Source organism: Aedes albopictus, chromosome 2, assembly GCF_035046485.1.
Source record: "Aedes albopictus strain Foshan chromosome 2, AalbF5, whole genome shotgun sequence".
In the NCBI taxonomy this organism is placed as follows: Eukaryota; Metazoa; Arthropoda; class Insecta; order Diptera; family Culicidae; genus Aedes; species Aedes albopictus.
In genome coordinates, this window is record NC_085137.1 from 156035651 (window position 1) to 156053168 (window position 17518).

The window sequence follows — 17518 nt, forward strand, 5'->3', positions numbered from 1 at the left end:
TAAAACATGAAAGACTCAATGAAACTAACGTTTTCAGTAAAACTTATGCAATTGTAACTGCACTATGAGCTCCACAAGATGTAACACTCACCATCACAGTAGGCAAATTGTCCAAAATTACGTTCTAGTGCAAGCTTTTTGGTTGAAACGTTGGACTTATTCCATGTTGTTTACATTTCAAAACTATTAGTCTATTTTACGAAACGACAACAGTGTTGACTCACGGGCTAAGACGAGACCTGTCAAATTTTCATTCATGAAATGAGCAATCAGCTGATCCGAAACGTCTCGTAAAATGGCATTTCGATTCATTATGCTATCGAATATAGACACAATATCTATAATAGACCTGCAGACACAGTTGAGTGAAAAACATAAGAGTGTTTTAGAGTTTGATTAATCTAATTAGGCTAGTCATTTTTATAACATAAATTCTGGTATTCGATTTAAATAGGTCGTATCAGCATAGAAATCACAGCAAACATACGACTCATTCAAATCGAACGCCAGAAATATTGATACTGATTTCCCAAAGGTACAAACGAGTGGAATCACTTCTCTTTATTCGCAGATCTATAAGATATAAAGTGTCTATGGTTCTGACGTGTTTTCAGAATGCATGCTGATTATAGACACTATAGATTCCATAGACTCGCGGAGACATGGTAGAGGAATACGATTTTAATGTTTTTCCGTGAATTTAGAGTGTACCAAGCGATTATGACGTCACGCAATCCATTTTCGCTATTGAAATCGTTACGTCATCTTGTTTGGCTACACTAACTGACAGTTCGTTTGGCTACAGTTGTCTTCGCCTCCGCGAGTCTATGGAATCTATAGTGTCTATAATGCTGATGTCAAACGCAAGGTTGCATGCATGCGGAGAACGAAAGTTCCACATTTGGACTAACCACCATGACGCGCAGATGTAAGTAACATTAACATTTTGTTTTCCAAAGTGCTATCGTGCTACGCTCCCACTGTATCATTTCGGAAATAGTATTGTGGATTTACCGGCTACTTGTATTCTACCGGTTACTTGAGTAGCCGTTACAAAGTAGCCGTTTTCACATAAAAGTCAACTTGATTGTCAAAAAATGAATGTCGCTGAATAGCTAGTGGCAACGAGGAATAGCGCATACAATAAAAATGTTAAATATTACTCTTTTTATAAAACGGCTACTTTGGAGGCCATACTGAAGCGACCGGTAGAATATAAGTAACCGGTAAATCCACAATACGTATCTGCCTCCTTGTCATTAGCAATACAGCGTACTAGTCGCGAAAATTTGCGACACTTGTGACAAAAGAAAACGGCATTTTTATTGACGACTGTCATGATTCCAACCGGATAGACAATTCAAATTTGCAGGATATTCTACGCTATTCATTTCTGCGAGTGTGCTTATGCCTCTGTGTATCAATTTAGTGTGTAACGAGCGAATAATGACGTCACGCAATTCATTCTCGCTATTAAAACCGTGACGTCATGCTCGTTTGGCTATACAGTTGGTTTCGCCCCCGCGAGTCTATGGTATCTATATTGTGTCTATAGTGTACCACGAAATTTGGCCGATTTTGCGTGGCTCTGACACATTTATGTGTGGGGTAATTAAGGCGTGTTCATGATTAATTGTAAACAAACTGAGATTTTTAGGCTTTTGTTTTTCGACAATTTAATTTATATTAGTAACGTGAAATACGATCACTTTTTGAGGAAACTTCCGAAAAGTGGAAGGTTCAGTATGAGTGACAGACTGCAGGTTGTAATCAAGATGTGAAATTTTGAAAAACTCACCACGGAAGCTCTGCCGGGCGGAAATTTGCAGTCAGCTGCAGCATAATTCTCCGGAACGAAACCTTCAGGGGAAGACTTTTGCGGATGCGGTAAATATGATATTGATTGCGTTGGCGAAGCAATCTGGCGAGGTGCAACTATCGGACGCTTTTGATTCCTGTCAGCAGAAACCGATGGTTTCACGAGAATTGAAGATGCAGCACTTCCATCCAACCGTAGATGATGTTCAGGTACGTTAATGTGGTTTAGTTGATGACTTCCTTCATTCATGGCAATGTACGAGACGGTCGGTTGATCAAAAGAAGCATTTGTTCCATTTGCCGTCAAAACATCTTCTCCAGACGATACATTCACTTTGTCCAAGTTAGAATTTCGTTGATCTTCAATAGGCGTAGATGTTACACTTGAAATTCCTGTCGCCGGGCAAGGAATGGTTTGGGATGACGGTTGACTATTTTTGCCACTTTCGGACGCTGCGAAGTTTGATGACATAGCCTTCTGCTGAAATGAAAGATTAAAACATTTATAAAGTTTCGACAAAAAAAGCTCACTTACTTACCAAAGCAGTTTTGATTTTCGGTGGTGCCAAATCATAATGTTTTGCCTCGAATTTCAATTTCTTTTTGCCTGGCTTTCCGCGTGTTCCTCTTGTCATGTCAACTGCGTCTTCCGAATCCGTGACCATTTCGAGTTTGTTTACGATGTCTTCTGCTTCCCGATACGTTTTTGCACGGCCGACAGTTTTGCATGCCTGTTTAGTCCAGGTACATTCATCCGGAAAACTATGTTCGTCTGTCGACAACGAAATAAAATTCCTCGGTGGCCAGGATACATTCCCGTTATTCACCCACTTTGATGGAACAATAGTTAGACTGGGTTTACTCTTCTTAGTTTTTCGTGTCTGAACAACGGAAAACGCCATATTTCTGACGAAAACACGAATTATTTTGGCGATAGATACCGTACGGCTGTACTCCACCAAGTTTTACGGACTACTATGATGTTGAGCACACCCAATCTTTTCACGCCGAAAAATAAGTTGAAGCTTGGTTGAAGCCAAGTTATTTTTCTGTTAAAAAACTAGTCTTGCACCATACTATAACATGTTTATTGACATGTTGTTATGATGTCCCTAAGATGTATTTTGAACGTTATTTGAAGGTTTCTTCATATACATTTTCAAGATGTTCTCAGGCAGTTATTTAAACGTAATTTTACCCTAGGTAAAACATCAAATGAAAATTCTCTACTACTGAAAAAAATGGTGAACCAAACTACAGTGCCGATTAAAAAAATTTAACCAAAAACGATATTTTTGAAAAATTATAACAATATTTGTGAAACAAACTAAAGTTTGAATATATTTCATCTAAATGTGTTAGCTTTTTACTATTATAAGTGTATAATCGTCAAAATTGGTAATAAATTGGCAATTTTGTAACTTCTGTTCACAATGTGTTTATACTCCAGTCAATAACATTTAATCAAAATGTATAAAAATCAATATTTTGAATCTTATAATAGGTAAGGTAAGATTAGTCACCTATGAATGTAACATCAACTTTGTTAATAACTATCGGATTGGTTTGTTTTCTACCTCTACTCTGCAATATATAGGTTAGCTATGCTAAAGACGATAAAAGAGTAATAAAATGCAGAACATGCTTTTACACAAGTAGTTTTCAAAAGTTATCGATTTGGGCCTGAGTAAAAAGTACGGGCAAGATTTTCTTAACGAAAACGGTAATAGGGTCTGGGGCCATTTGGACAGCAGGACCTATTTTGGGCACTTGCTGCTACAACTTAGTAAATTTTAAACCGATTGACCTGAATTTTTAAACATGGCTAGACACGAATCTGATCGTGTCCCAGTAGAGCCTCAAAGTCGTGCGGTTAGGGTCACCAAGCTTCTAATCGCATCATGCAAAGGGGTGAGGGTTTGATTCCCGCTCCGGGTGATGACTTTTTTGTGAGAATAGCTTCTTCTCCGTATCCACTGGTGCATGCTACGTGTATCCGTTGTCTAGTGCTAAGTTTCGTTCAGTCTGTACAGCCCCTGGCTGCAGACGGTGTCCGTGTCTTTTAAAAATCAAATCAATTGGTTCAAAATTAACTGAGTTATAGCTGCAGGTGCCCAAAATTGGTCACCCTGCCCAAATGGTTCCAGACCATTTATACGATTTTCTCTGTATTCGTTCACACTCCATATATATTTGAATACTCCAAAAATACGCTCAACATTTATATGGACATTACGTAGGATATATCTTATCTTAGCGCAATTTAAGCAGCTCAAACATTTTGGGTTGATACCGGCGCCAAAGATCAAAGATCAAAGATTTTAAAGAACTATATAATATTTGGTATGATGGTTGTTGCAACTTGCGACCGAGAGCACTCTGCGTTTCCACAACCTGCAGGGATCGGGTATTTGTTAGTTGGGTAAAATGTAAGATCAGAGAGTTACCTTTGGACAAAGATGCGATCCATATATATTTAGGTCAGTGGTGATATACATATATAGTGAGATATATTTATTAAGGTTTAGTGCGAGCCGCAAAAAAGAAAGTATATTCAATCAAATTTGTGTTGTGAGCAACATGAGTTAATTCGTATTAAGATAACTTTTCTTATCAAAAACTTGTAGGAAAATATAATATACAGTTTTATATGTATTTTAGAAAAGCATATATTGCCCATGAAATCTTCTATCACTCAACTCTTTAGTTTGAACCACTCAAATCATTTATTTTCTCGACACTTGTTTGAGAATCACGGCAAGTTCTTCAAAGTTATCACCCAAGTAACCAGGCTGGTCAAACCGTAATGCATGCATAAAATTTATATAAATAAAAAATACATAAAATACGGTGCAAAAAAAAATAGCACCTTGTATGTACAATGAAAAGTAAAGTGGGCGAGTGACCCAATAAAACTAAATTAAAGTTATTGCGATATTTGCACCCATTTAGACTCGGCCCAAATTCATTATTACTATAGTCGAATTTCGCACACGACTTCGCAGCGCCTGTACATTGGATTGGTTTTTTTTGCAATCGGAAACGCTTCTCTATGAAAACATTAAACAAATAATTGCAATCTTTTGCGGCTGCTTCAGAGAGAAGGGCGATGAACGCCTCATGAAAGCTTCAAGTTTATTATTAAATGAGCACCAACGCATTCGTTGTTGACATGGGTACCTAATATCATTTAAAAACGATTGCTGAGTTCATGATTGATAACTGACAACTAAATTGGCAACAAAATATTTCACATACTTTTTTCCAGCACTATTTCAAAAACTTCCACCGGTACTGTTAAATACCTGCCATGTTATTTATTCGATGGAATCCGATGGAAACAAAAAAAAATTGGACACCCTTCCCGATCATATTTAATTAAAACCGTGGCGCATGTTTTTTTTAGAAGCAGTGCTAATAATTTCGCAATAAATCTGAAACCGCAGGTTAGACGTTCATACTATCTGATAATATGCTGCCTGTTTCAGAATTTAGCACTTGAGTTATAATTTATAATGACATCGACTTATGATTTGAAATAAAGTTTCCATGAACGAGCTGTATAAATTCAGTATTTAATTATTTTATGTTGATTCGTCACTAGAAAATAGCTTGATTTCAACTAGAACATATTTTTTTAGTAAATTGTGTTACAAATGGCTTTATGTTAGTTTTAATACTTGAAAATAACACGATTGCAACCAAATAGCATTTGATAACTCATTGTTTACTTTGATAAAACATACTGTTATGTTACAAGTACGCTATTCAAACGTATTTTAGACGTATTTTTTAGTATTAAAATTGTATCGTGAAACATCATTACAACTATTAGAGATGTTTTATAAGCCGCCATTTTTTGCGCTTTTTCGGTGTTACAAGTGTCTAATTTCAAGTATTTTGTACCAAACGGAAACAAGTGATTTTGTTTGAAACATGTATTTTAAACCATTATATGACAAGTTGTGTTACTTGGGGAGATTACTCTGGTGGAATTTCTGGAAAAAATCTTATACAATTTCTGAAATACCAATTACAAAATCTCTGAAGTATCTATTAATTGAAGAAATTCCTGATGAAAATCCTGCAGGAACAAAAAAACAAAAACATCATTGGGGAATTCTTCGGCGAACCACTGAATAATTATCTTATAAAAATGTTATGGCGGAAACTTTGAAAGAATACCTAAAAGAACCGGAGAACTCTCTGCAGGATTTGTAGTAGAAACCCATAGAGAAATTTCTTGAAGAATTTTATTGAGAAATTTCTAGAAGTCGATACACAGTTATGGATCACACACGGTTACGGATCAATTCGATGTTTACGATCGTATGTTGTAGCTTAGCATGGCATGGAGTGGCATAGTATAGTGTTTATGCTATGAAGACTATGCTATGGTTTGTCATGTTGTGCAGTGAGGCGACATTTGACCGTAAGCATCGAATTGATCCGTAACCGTGTGTGATCCATAACTGTGTACCCACGGTAATGCCTAAAGAAACTTCTAATAAAAAATCACGGAGGAAATTCTGATAATTTATGAGCAGAATTTCTTCCGAAAAAGCAATCCTTGAAGACATTTCCTTTAAAAAAAATCCCAGGGCCAATTCCTCCTGAAGAAGAGCCATCGATAACTTCTGGTAGAATTGCTAGGAACTTTTTTTTTAATTCAACTCTAAACCTTCAGGAATCTTCAGTAGATAGACCAACAAGCTCTCTAATGTGCTCCTCAGAAATCTAGAGCTCTCCTCCCTTCTGTTGCTCCTGAAATCTTCTGGGTGACTTTTCAGAAATCTTCTAGATAATTGCACAGAAATTGAGTAGTTTCTCATGAAGATGGCTTTCCATAAAAATTCTGGAGAAAACTCTTACAGAACTTCCTGGAAAACTTCTGGAGGACTCCCTAGACACTCTCTAAAGATTTTTCAGAAACCTTTCGGTGGACTTATCAGAGAAATTGGAGAAATTCCCCAAAAGCTTCTTGAAGACTTCCAAGAAGTCTTCAAGATGGCTAATCAAAAAACATCTGGTAGACTTTGCAGACAATTTCTGAAATTTTATTGAGGATTCCAAGATTATTGCTGATAATGGCTAATGACTATTTGGCAGTTTTTATTTTTGACCTTTGGAAACAAAACTATCTAGGTGTTGTGATAAAAGAGACTTACGGTTAGAAGTTTCTTTCCTCAAGCTTCTCATGACTTTAAGCTTAGATGGCGTGCTTACCTGAAATCAAGAAAAAAGAACTTATTAAAATCGATGTCTTGAATAACGACTTGAGGAAACTTATCCATCTTAAACCCAAATGAATAGTTCAGAAAACTCCTTCTCTCAATTGCTTCTCAAATTCTTCTTCAGTTGAACGAGTAAGTTTCACCGCAACACAGAGCCGAAAAGGATTGTCAGATTATTCCAATACAGATTCAAAGCGAACGCCATCAATTTCCCACAGCTCTTCAATCCCCCCAACGAAAGCCAGGCTTCTCAACTTTCCCGAAGCAACCAAACACTTCTTTAAGCACCCACGACGACGATGACGACAATTCTCTCGAACGACAAAGCCAACAGGCAAACAAACTATCACTTCACGGACCTGGTCGCTAGCTTCCTAAACTGCATCAAGTCAAGGGGAAGGACGACCAAACACCAACGCCAGAAGACCCGTCGACAACAGACGCAACAACCGAAGACAAACTATCTGCCTGGTGTTGGTGAATAAATAAATAGCTCGTCTTCTTGTTTCAACCATCATCCATCCCCATCGGGAGTCGGAAGGGGGGTTGGAGAAGAAGGAGTTTCTTTTCCCGAAGCAGGTGAAGCTGGCTGTTGGCTCCACATCTGCAGAAGAAAGTGATACTCTCTGCAAAACATGAAAGATTCCATGCATAATTTATCTTAAACACTCGTCGAGATGATAGAGATGCTGAAAAGTCGACTTCCTCCTTGTTGAGGGGGGTAAGGGTGGTGGCGGTGAGAAAAAGCCATAAATATAAAATTGTATCATATGTCATGAAAAATAACTGGAACGAAGCCAATGGATATGGTGGCGGCGGCTATATGGACGACCGACAGGCGGACAAGATACGTCGCCGCAGATCTTGACGGGCCGTGGATGGGGAAAAGGATGAGAGAAAATTGTCTTTCAAGAAAAGATGAAAAATGAACAACCGGGGATTGGGGAGGCGTGGAAAGGGTGGACGTGTGGTAACATAGATCACGGAAGGAAGGAGTTGTCGTCGTTGGCAGCGAAATAAAATGAAAATACCTTTCCCTTGGCAATTGAGATATGACTGGGGCTTTGGAGAGACAGATGGAGAATGAAGTTTCGAAGGAGTTGAAAATAAGGCAGAGAGCTTTGGAAGTATCGGAAGTAAATCTTAAATATTGGAAAAGGCATTTTTGTGAGGATTTCAAGACTTGTTTTCTTAAAAATGGTAGAAAATTTAAGAATTCTTCAAAAGCATTTTTCAGAATCTAACTGATAGACACACGAAATCTTTCTGAAGGATTTTTTCAGACACCTTCAGAAGGACTCCCTTAAAACTTTCTCTCTCAATCTCTCAAAAACAATCTTAGGGAGGCCACAAAAAGCATCTGCATTTTTTTCTCAGAAACTTTGGAGAATTCCTCATAAATGCTATGAAAGAAATACCGAAAACCTTCTGTAGAATTCGTAAAAAAAACTTTTGCGTAAATTACCAGAAATCTATGTTAAATTCCTAGAAAACATACTCGAGGACTCCCAAGAAATTATTTGAAGGATGCCCTAGCAACTTTTTTGGAGAACTTCCTTAAGACCATTTGGAGGTCGCTTGAGGAACCTAATAGAAGATAACCCAGAAGGCTACTGCTGGACTTAAGAAAATTCATAAAGGTTCCCAGATACCTTCTGGAGGATTCTCCAGCAACCTATTGCAGAACTACCCAAAACATTCTGAAAACACTTCTGAGAGAGTATCTGAAAAGCTGCTTAGTGCTTAGAATCCTTCTGGAGGACTGGTCAGAATTTCCGAACAAGAGAACTTCTCAAAAACTCTTTGTGTGACTTGGAAAAATCACTCTGAAGAACTCTCTCGACACTTTCTAACGGGCTCAACAAAAGCCATTTGCAGGATTTTCCAAAAATATTCATAAACATTCAAACCCTACTACAAAATTTTGAAAATCTACTAGAAAGTTTCTTAAAAACCATTAGGAAAACTCGCCACATATTTTGGAATGTAGAGCTAGCAAAAGTAAAAATTCTCAATGATAAAAACGAAAAAATGCAGAAAATTGATCACATAGATCCTTCAGCAGGTCTTCTAAAATGCTTTCTAGAACCTTTTTAAGTACTTTTTTTGGATTTTTTTTCGGAAATTATTCCAGAAACCTGCTGAAGAACTCTTAAGAAAGCTCAGAAATGTTCAAAAATCTTTCGCAGGACTTCCTAGAAGTCTTCTGAATCACTTCTGAAACTTTCCCGAGGGCTCCCAGGAAAACTTCAGAAATCTACAGATTCAATTTCCAGACGTATTCTAGAAGATTCTAAAAATATGGAGCATTTTCAAAAACCTTCTCAAAAAATTTCCAGAAAACTTCCGAAAATCTCTCCAGATCTTGAAAAGGTCTCTTCACAAACAATCTACAAGACTCTTCATAAAGCTTCTACAGTTTTCCTTCTGGAGAGATTCTCTTTCTTGGGAGCTGTTCATAATTTCCAGAAAACGGCTGTAGAAATTATCTGAATACTTGCGAAAGACTGATTTCTGGAGGACACCTCTGATAGTTTCTCAAGAACTCAACAGAAACCATATTTGGATTTTTCACAAAAAAACATCTGTAGGAAATTTCAAATCATTCAGTGAATCTTTCCAAAAGCCTTTCAAATAGTTTTTAAAACTGAGATCTTTCCAAAAACCTTCTGGAGCACTCCCAGGAAACCATATGAAAGACTTTCTTAAAACTTCTGGATCTGAAGGTTTTCAAAAAAAATCGGAGGGAGTCCTAGAAACTTGCTGCTCGTCTCTTCTAATGCCTTCTAGAGGACTATGCAGATGCCTTTTTGAGAACTCCTCAGAAATCTGCTGGGTAATTCCTAAGAAAGATGTCATATTGCTCGCAAACCCTGACAACTATTTTGAAACACTTCACGAAAATCGCTTGAAGGACTCCAAAGAAAACATCTGTAAAATGCTTCAGTAACCATCTGGAACAAGCCCGTGCACAAGAGGGGTTAAACCCCCCCCCCCCTTACCGACGCTTCATGCACTAGGCGCCCCTCCGCCTTTTGCCATAATTGGGAAAACCCCTTCCTTGGCGCCACTTTTGTGCATGGGCCTGATCTGGAAGACTATTCAGATACCTTCTGAAGAATTTCCCAGAAATCGTCTGAAGAAAATTACCTAGAGGAATTCCAGATGTCTTCTACTACCTTCCAGAAATTTTCAGACCCATTCTGAGAATTCTAAAAAAAGTTCTGGATACCTTCACAGAAACATTTCCGAGTACTCTCCACTGACCATTTGCAAGATTTTCCAGAAACCTACTTCATTCTTTCTAGAAACCTTCAGGGGAATTCTCAAGAATTCCTTTCTTTCTACAGAAACTTTCCTGCAGATTCCCAAAAACCTACAAAGACTCTACAGAAACCTCATTGATGACCTCCACTAGATCATTCGCAGAAACCTTCTCAATGCTCGCCAAAAAACCTTTTTGAAGGCTTTTCAAAAACCTTTTTGAAGACTTTTCAAAAACCTTTTGAAGTACTCCACAAACATTATTTTTGGGGTTTTCCAGAACAATTCTGGAGTACTTTGAGTGTATTTCCAGAGACCTTCTAGTGAGCTCTACCTTAAACTTTTTGAAGAACTGCCTAGAATCAATCACTAGAAAACTTTCCTGAAACTTTGGACTGGATTATTCTTCAGAAACATTATAAAGGATTCCTTAGAAATATTTTACAAAAGTCACTAAAGACCATCTGAACGCTCTACAAAACCTTCTAGAGGACTTCCCAAAAGCCTGCGTTTACTGTACAGCTTTTGAAGGAGTTTCCTGTCGCCTTCTCAGGAATCTCTACAGAAAACAACAAAGTTCTCCCAAAATACCTATCTTAAGAACTTCCCAGCAACCTTCTGAAGGTTTGTTGTGGTGTTCTCCAGGAAAACTTGTGATTCGTGTTCCCCAGGAGCCTTTTAAAGTTTTTCCGGAAACTTTATGGGTGACTTCCCAGAAACCTTCTCAATTGCTCTCCTAAACCGTTTGGTGGGCAGCCCAGAGTCTGTCGACAGAGTTGTATAGAAACTCTCGGGAAGACTCATCCAAGAAATTTATGAAAGATTCCTGAGAAACCTCTCCGTGTTTTTTTTTTTTTTGAAAATATTCTACAGGAGCTATCGACGAATGTTTGGGGGCTCTACAAAACCTTCCATATGACTTCCCAAAAGCCTGATCACAAGACAGTGGACAGGATAAAGACAGGGTACTCTACGGAAACTTTTAGAGAACTTCTCAGAAACCTTCTGGAGGGCATTCCTTGAACCTTTTGGATGACTGCCCAGAACTTATCAGCAAGCTTCTGCAGAATCTATCTGTAGAACTATACTGAAACTTTCTGGATGATTTCTAAGAAACATTCTCGAGGATTCTTTGGTAATATTTTGAAGATGTCACCGAAGACCTGGAGGGTATGCAAAAGCTGCTGGAGCAGTCCTTAAGAGCCTGCTCGCTTAACAGCTTTTGAAAGACACTCCTGACATCTTGTCAGGAACCTCCACAGAAAACACAGGACTGGAAAACATCTATAAGGCTCAACCTTCCCAGGAACTTTCTCAAGTTACCCCAAAAAGCCTTTTGTGGACCTCCCAGCAAATTTTTCAACTAGTCCACAAAGTTTTTTTGTGGGGTTTTCCAGAACACTTCTGTAGAATTTAATAGGAACCGTTTGAAGATTTTACAGAAGTTTTTTGGGCGGCTTCCCAGAAACCATTCGAAGACCTTTTGGAAGACTGCCCGACCAGAACCCATCAACTGGACTCTCTAGAAACTCTCGGAAGACTCACCAGAAGCTTTCTGGATAATTTCTCGAAAGCTTCAGGAGGATCCTTTGGGAATACCCTACGGGAGTCACCGAAGACTTTCTGGAAGCTCAGCAAAACCTTCTAAAGAAGTCCCCAAAAGCCTGCACGCAAAACAAGAAAAGCTACCGAAAATTGAGATATGCCTTCGCGTCCTATTGTCTACATGGAATTTTCCACTTGCAAACAGCAACCTGCTGGATGCGGGCTTTTCAGTGCACAATGGGTCTAGAGTCGTATTTACGAAGACAAAAATGTTTCTGCCAAGTTCTGTCATTTGTTTTTTTTTTTCATTATTGTGAAATGATTACGGTCAATCAAGTGTGGCTTATCCAAAAATCTGCTGATTAATTATTCTCTATACAATATCAGAATGTTTTACAAAGTTATAGCAAATTTACAAAATTAAAACATTCGATTGATTTGATTGATTTGTCTTTATTCAAGAGACTTTCAGCCCTTGGATAAAACATTCGAATCATTAGAACTTTTCGAATTTTTTTCAATAAATTGCAACTTTTTTGCCTTTGGTCATATTTTAGTCGAGTCCAACGATACATGAAGACCAATACATTAGTCACAAACTTTCAAAATTTAATTTAATTCGGTTCGCTTAGTCCTAAGGTACAGTAATGTGATAAACGGAAGTCAAAAACTAGATATAGATAGAAGGGCTCTAATTTCGTGTAAAGTTGAATAATCAATCAAGCCCAAATGTGCACCAATTAAATCAAACTCGTTGAGGAACAAGTAATCAAAATTTTTCCTGCCAGTTGCACAACTAGTAAGCTATAAACGGTACAAATTTGGGCTCGATTGGATAACTTTACATAAAATTGGAGCAACTCTAATAAAGTAGTTCATATTTGAGTGTTCATCGTTTAATTGCTATACCTCTGGATCAAGTGAACCGAATGAAATGCGACATTGTACAATTATGACTAATACATAGCTCTTTGAAAAACCTTTGACTTGACTTAGACACGTTCAAAGAAAACAAACTTACAGCTTGTTGATTACTTCACGAAAAAATATCAACCATTTGAATGATTTTGCAAATGTGTAACTAGCGCCGCCTAGTGGACCATTAACTGTAAGCCCTTGACTCACTTAACAACGTTGTTGAAGACACCAACTTTCTAAGTGGTGAGAGTCCTGAGATATATGAAATTTAGAATTTGCCGTTTATTGGTGGAATTTCTAATTAAACGATCCATCACCATCCATCATGGCATCGCAAATAAAATTATTAGAAAGCAGATTTTTGAATCAGTTTAACCAGACGAACCACCCTAAAATAACAATAATAGGGAATAGGGTCAACAATTGAAAATAAACTTTCTCAAACACAATATGTGTCTAAAAACTTAAGGCTGAAGCATAAACAGTTTTGTCTTCGCAAATACGGCTCTGGACCCATTGTGCAGTGTGGCGGCTGTATCACTTCCATCACCAAGCCACGTTTGTGTTGATCATGATGGCTTTCAGCCTCTTGTCTATTCATGTGTAGTTATACACTCAGGCAAGTAAACCTAAGATTATCATAAGGTCTACGTTATGAAATGGTCTTTAAACAATTCATAACGGCTAGATTGAATTTCATAAGGTCTGTTTATGACGCAAAATCGACTCACAGTTTGGCTTTTATACACATTTAGCACCACGATGTTCTCAAGCGTCGATAGCCGCGTGGGTTGGGCACGAGCTCAGTGATTTCGACGTTCATGGATCGATTCCAGTCTGCATCATTTTACGATTTTTCTGCTCTTTTCATAAGTTTATCTTATGTAATTAGGTCATAATAAGCATGTTTAATTTTCATAAGGTATTCTTATGGCATCCATACTTTACAGTTATGGCTAAATTTCATAAGGTATTTTGATAAATTTCGGTAGTTTACTTCGCTGAGTGTAGCCGTGCTGGTTAGAGCGCAGGATACTGTGTATCACCATGATACAGGGTGCGGCAGGAAAAAATGCGAAAAGTTCAAGGCACTATTACACGCTGAATATGGGATATATATGACTATTTTTTCATGACAGTGTATCAGTCAATGTCTATATTCTAGCACTGAAAAATAAAAATGAACACATTTGATGTTTAACATGTGATAATGTAGGCCTAATAAGCGGATATCAATAAACTGCGCGCCCAATGGTCATTAAACAAAATGACTATAACAGTAACAAAATTAGCTCAAATTCGATGAACAACCAGACCACACTGATCCAGAGCCATGTAGTTTCACATACCAGATGAAATAAGTACATATATTTAATGATATTGTAGAGAAAATCAAAAATTTTGTTTTATCAGATGCGAAATTTAGCGACCTGTGCGATTTTCTGCGGTTTGAAAATTCTGGTTGTCTTCATCTTCAGGCGCCGCCCTGTAAAGGTTAGTGACCAAAATGGGAAATTTTTTAATTAACTTTTCAGAAAACTAGCCTATTATAGATCATGGAACGTTGAAATATAGATAGGTTAATGTCAAATGGACGAAAATGAGGTTTGAAGTTGAAAAACACTTTCGCATTTTTTCCTGCCGCATACTGTAGTGTCTCGGTTCGATTCCCGCCGTCGCCCGTATTTCTTTTTAAACATGTATTGGTATTTGATGCCGCCGCTGCTGCCATGATCAGTCTAAAAATAGAACAAATAATGAGAAACCAGTGCGACAGAGCACACGCACACATGCGAAATTTTCCTTTTCCAGATTCTAGGAAGCCAATACAATTTTTGGTATACTGCCACCTACCAATTTTTGTATTTGCAAGGCCCTAATACAATATTTGTACATGTTTCATACCCAATTGTATTAGAATCTGCCAATCTCAGGTTGCGTGTGCTCACTGGACAGTTTTTGAAGGATAATCTTGACGCCTTCTGTGGGAAATTTACAGGAAATTTTTGAAGACCCCGCAGAAACCTTCTACAGGACTAGAAACATCTGTAAGGCTCAACAGAAACATACTACCAGATCATTTCCAGAAACCTTCTCAAGGTTCCTCCAAATATAGTTTTAGGACTTCGCAGTAACTTTCTGAAGTACTCCACATACGTCTTTTGTAAGGTTCTCCAGTAAACTTCTAGTTCATATTTCTCAGGAACTTCTCAGAACTTTTTGAGTGACTTCCGAGAGACCTTCTGGAGAGCTTCTGGAGTTTTTTTGGACTGCCCAGCACCCATCAGCAGGTATCTATTGAAATCGTCTGGAAGTTTCTGGAGATTTTTTTTGGAAATCTTCTGCAGGAGTCACCGCAGACCTTCTGAAGTCTTTACACAGGCCTCCTAGAAGATTTCTCAAAATCCTGCTAACTGGACAGCTTTATAAGATCGCTCCTTACACCTACCCTGGGGACTCTACCGAAAATTGGTGAAAGATCTCTCAGAAACACTCACAACTAAAAAATAATCTGTAAGGCTCAACAAAAAAAAAACCTTCTCATGGTACGCCCACAAATCTTGTTGAAAACTCGCAGCAACTTTCTGAAATACTCCTCTAGAATCTTTCGTGGGGTTCTTCAGACAACTTCTGGAGTATTTCTCAGGAACTGTTTGAAGATTGTTCAGAAATGTTTCTGGGTGTCTTCCCAGAATCCTTCTGGAAAACTCTCCATAAAACTTGTATATGACTGCCCAAACCTATCAGCAGGTTTCTCCAGAAACCCTCGGAAAAACTCACCAAAAAACTTTTTTGATGATTCCTCAGAAACCTTCTTGAAGATTCTTTTGAAACCTTTTTCGGGAATCACCGAAGACATTGTGGAGGCTCTACAAAAACCTTTTGGAGGACTTCCCAAAAGCCACTGGACACCTTTGAAGAACAATCCTGACGCTTTCTCAAGAGACTCCACAGAAACCTTTTGGAGAACTTCGTAGGAGCTAAATGACGTATTGTTCATTGGACATTTTTGCAAAGAATCGCTGTCTACTCTGTGATGTGTGCAGCAAGTTTATTTAAGTCGAAAAACTGTAATAATATGGATAACGTAGTGTTCTGTTTTACCAATTTAGTTATTTTTACAACTTTCACAAAGTTCCGTGTAACTTTTCAAACATATCGGTAGTTTTATATTAATAGGAAATTATTTTCATAAAACAAATGTACAAAGTGGATCTCAGAATGTCGTTACGCAACGCGCATAGGTTTTGTCGAAGCAATTTCAAATCTAATTCTCTGATGAATTCTTAAAATACATTCCGGAGAAGTTACTGAGCGAATTTGTGGAAGAGATTTCTTAAATAATTTCAAGAAAAATATCTTATCATTTTCGAAAAAAAAAATTGGAGAGGAGTTTCCGAACGGAATTCCCAAAAAAAGGCCTTAAAAATTTCCCGGAGGAATTCCTAAACAATACCATCCTAGGTACTATATAAACAAAATATCGTAGAAAAACAAAAGTTCTAGAAAATAATTGGAGGAAATTCACATTAAGTTAATTGAAGAATTGCTGGAAAATTTGTCGGAGCAATTCTTAAAGAAATTGTCAGGAAAGTTTCTAAAAATATTGCCTAAGGCGTTATTGTAGAAAATTCCAGATAAATTATGGAAAGAAAACTACCAGCTGGAGTAATGAGAAAAAGTGAAAGCAATTTATTTCGGAAACCTGTAGTCCTGTGGAATTTCCAGAGATATTCCCAAAAGAGTTGCTCTGAATATTTCAAATTAATTTGACAATAAAATACTCAATAAATAACAAATACAGGATAAATTCCTAAAACAAGTTACATTATTAAATTCTGAAGAAAAGCTAACTTCCAAAAGAATTTCCGGAAATTTCCCAAAGAAAAATCCTGACAGAATTGGCAGACGCAGTCCTCAAGAAATTGCCGCAAAAACTTATGAAAACCGAAAAAATTCCAAAAATTTCGAAAATTTTGAAAAAAAAACAGTCTGAGAAAACCCATGTAAAACATTCAATAAAAGTCTGCCGGAGAATTTTCTTAATAAATTTCCAAAAACAAATGGAGTGTTTTTATCCATTAATATTTTAGTTTAGTTTTGAAGATTTTATTTTTGCCGCAAAAACTTATGGAAAATCGGAAAAATTCCAAAAATTTTGAAATTTTGAAGAAACAGTCTGAGAAAAACCATGTAAAACATTAAATAAAAGTCAGCCGGAAAATTTTCCAAACAAATTTGAAAAAATACTTTTTATCCTTTATTTTTTTAGTTTTGAAGAATTTCTTTTTTGTTTATTTTGGCCGACACTTATGGAAAACTGGAAAAGTCCAAAAAAATCTGAAATTTTGAAGAAACAGTCTAAGGAAACCCCTGTAAAACATTTCCGGAAAATTCTCAAAGAAATTGCTGGAACGTGAAGAGTAGATCGTAGCTGGAAAACGTTAAATACAATTTAAGAAAAGTCTGCCGGAGAATTTTCTAAATATATTTCCAGAAAAAAATTGAAGTTTTTTTTTATTTTTTTTAAGTTAAGATTTTGTTTTTTGTTTTTTTTTTTCAATAAATTCCCAGACAACCAGGCATCGCATAAGGATGCACGCTGTACATCGTATAAAGTACTATTTTAAGTCACTATCGCGTATATGTACGTCTAAGGGACAACTTTCATCGCATATAATGTTATTTTTTGAACTTACTTCGATGTATCTGGTAAAATCATATAAGAGTGCAAATTA

The 17518-nt window shown here is 37.2% G+C and overlaps 2 protein-coding genes across 2 annotated transcripts in view; one reads left to right on the forward strand and one right to left on the reverse strand.

Annotated features, from left to right (window-relative positions):
* Positions 1–17518, forward strand: part of LOC134287769 (uncharacterized) — a 289934-nt gene that overhangs the window by 142047 nt on the left and 130369 nt on the right. The gene's annotated exons all lie outside the window — the stretch shown is intronic.
* The window catches only part of LOC134286240 (uncharacterized), a 171516-nt gene that overhangs the window by 3583 nt on the left and 150415 nt on the right, over positions 1–17518 (reverse strand). The window contains exons 3-4 of the mRNA XM_062847823.1: positions 2358–7039; positions 1709–2299 (exon numbers count right to left, since the gene is read on the reverse strand). Of these exons, the coding sequence (XP_062703807.1) occupies positions 1709–2299; positions 2358–2720 (954 nt within the window). The 5' untranslated portion in view covers positions 2721–7039. The remainder of the gene's footprint in view (positions 1–1708; positions 2300–2357; positions 7040–17518) is intronic.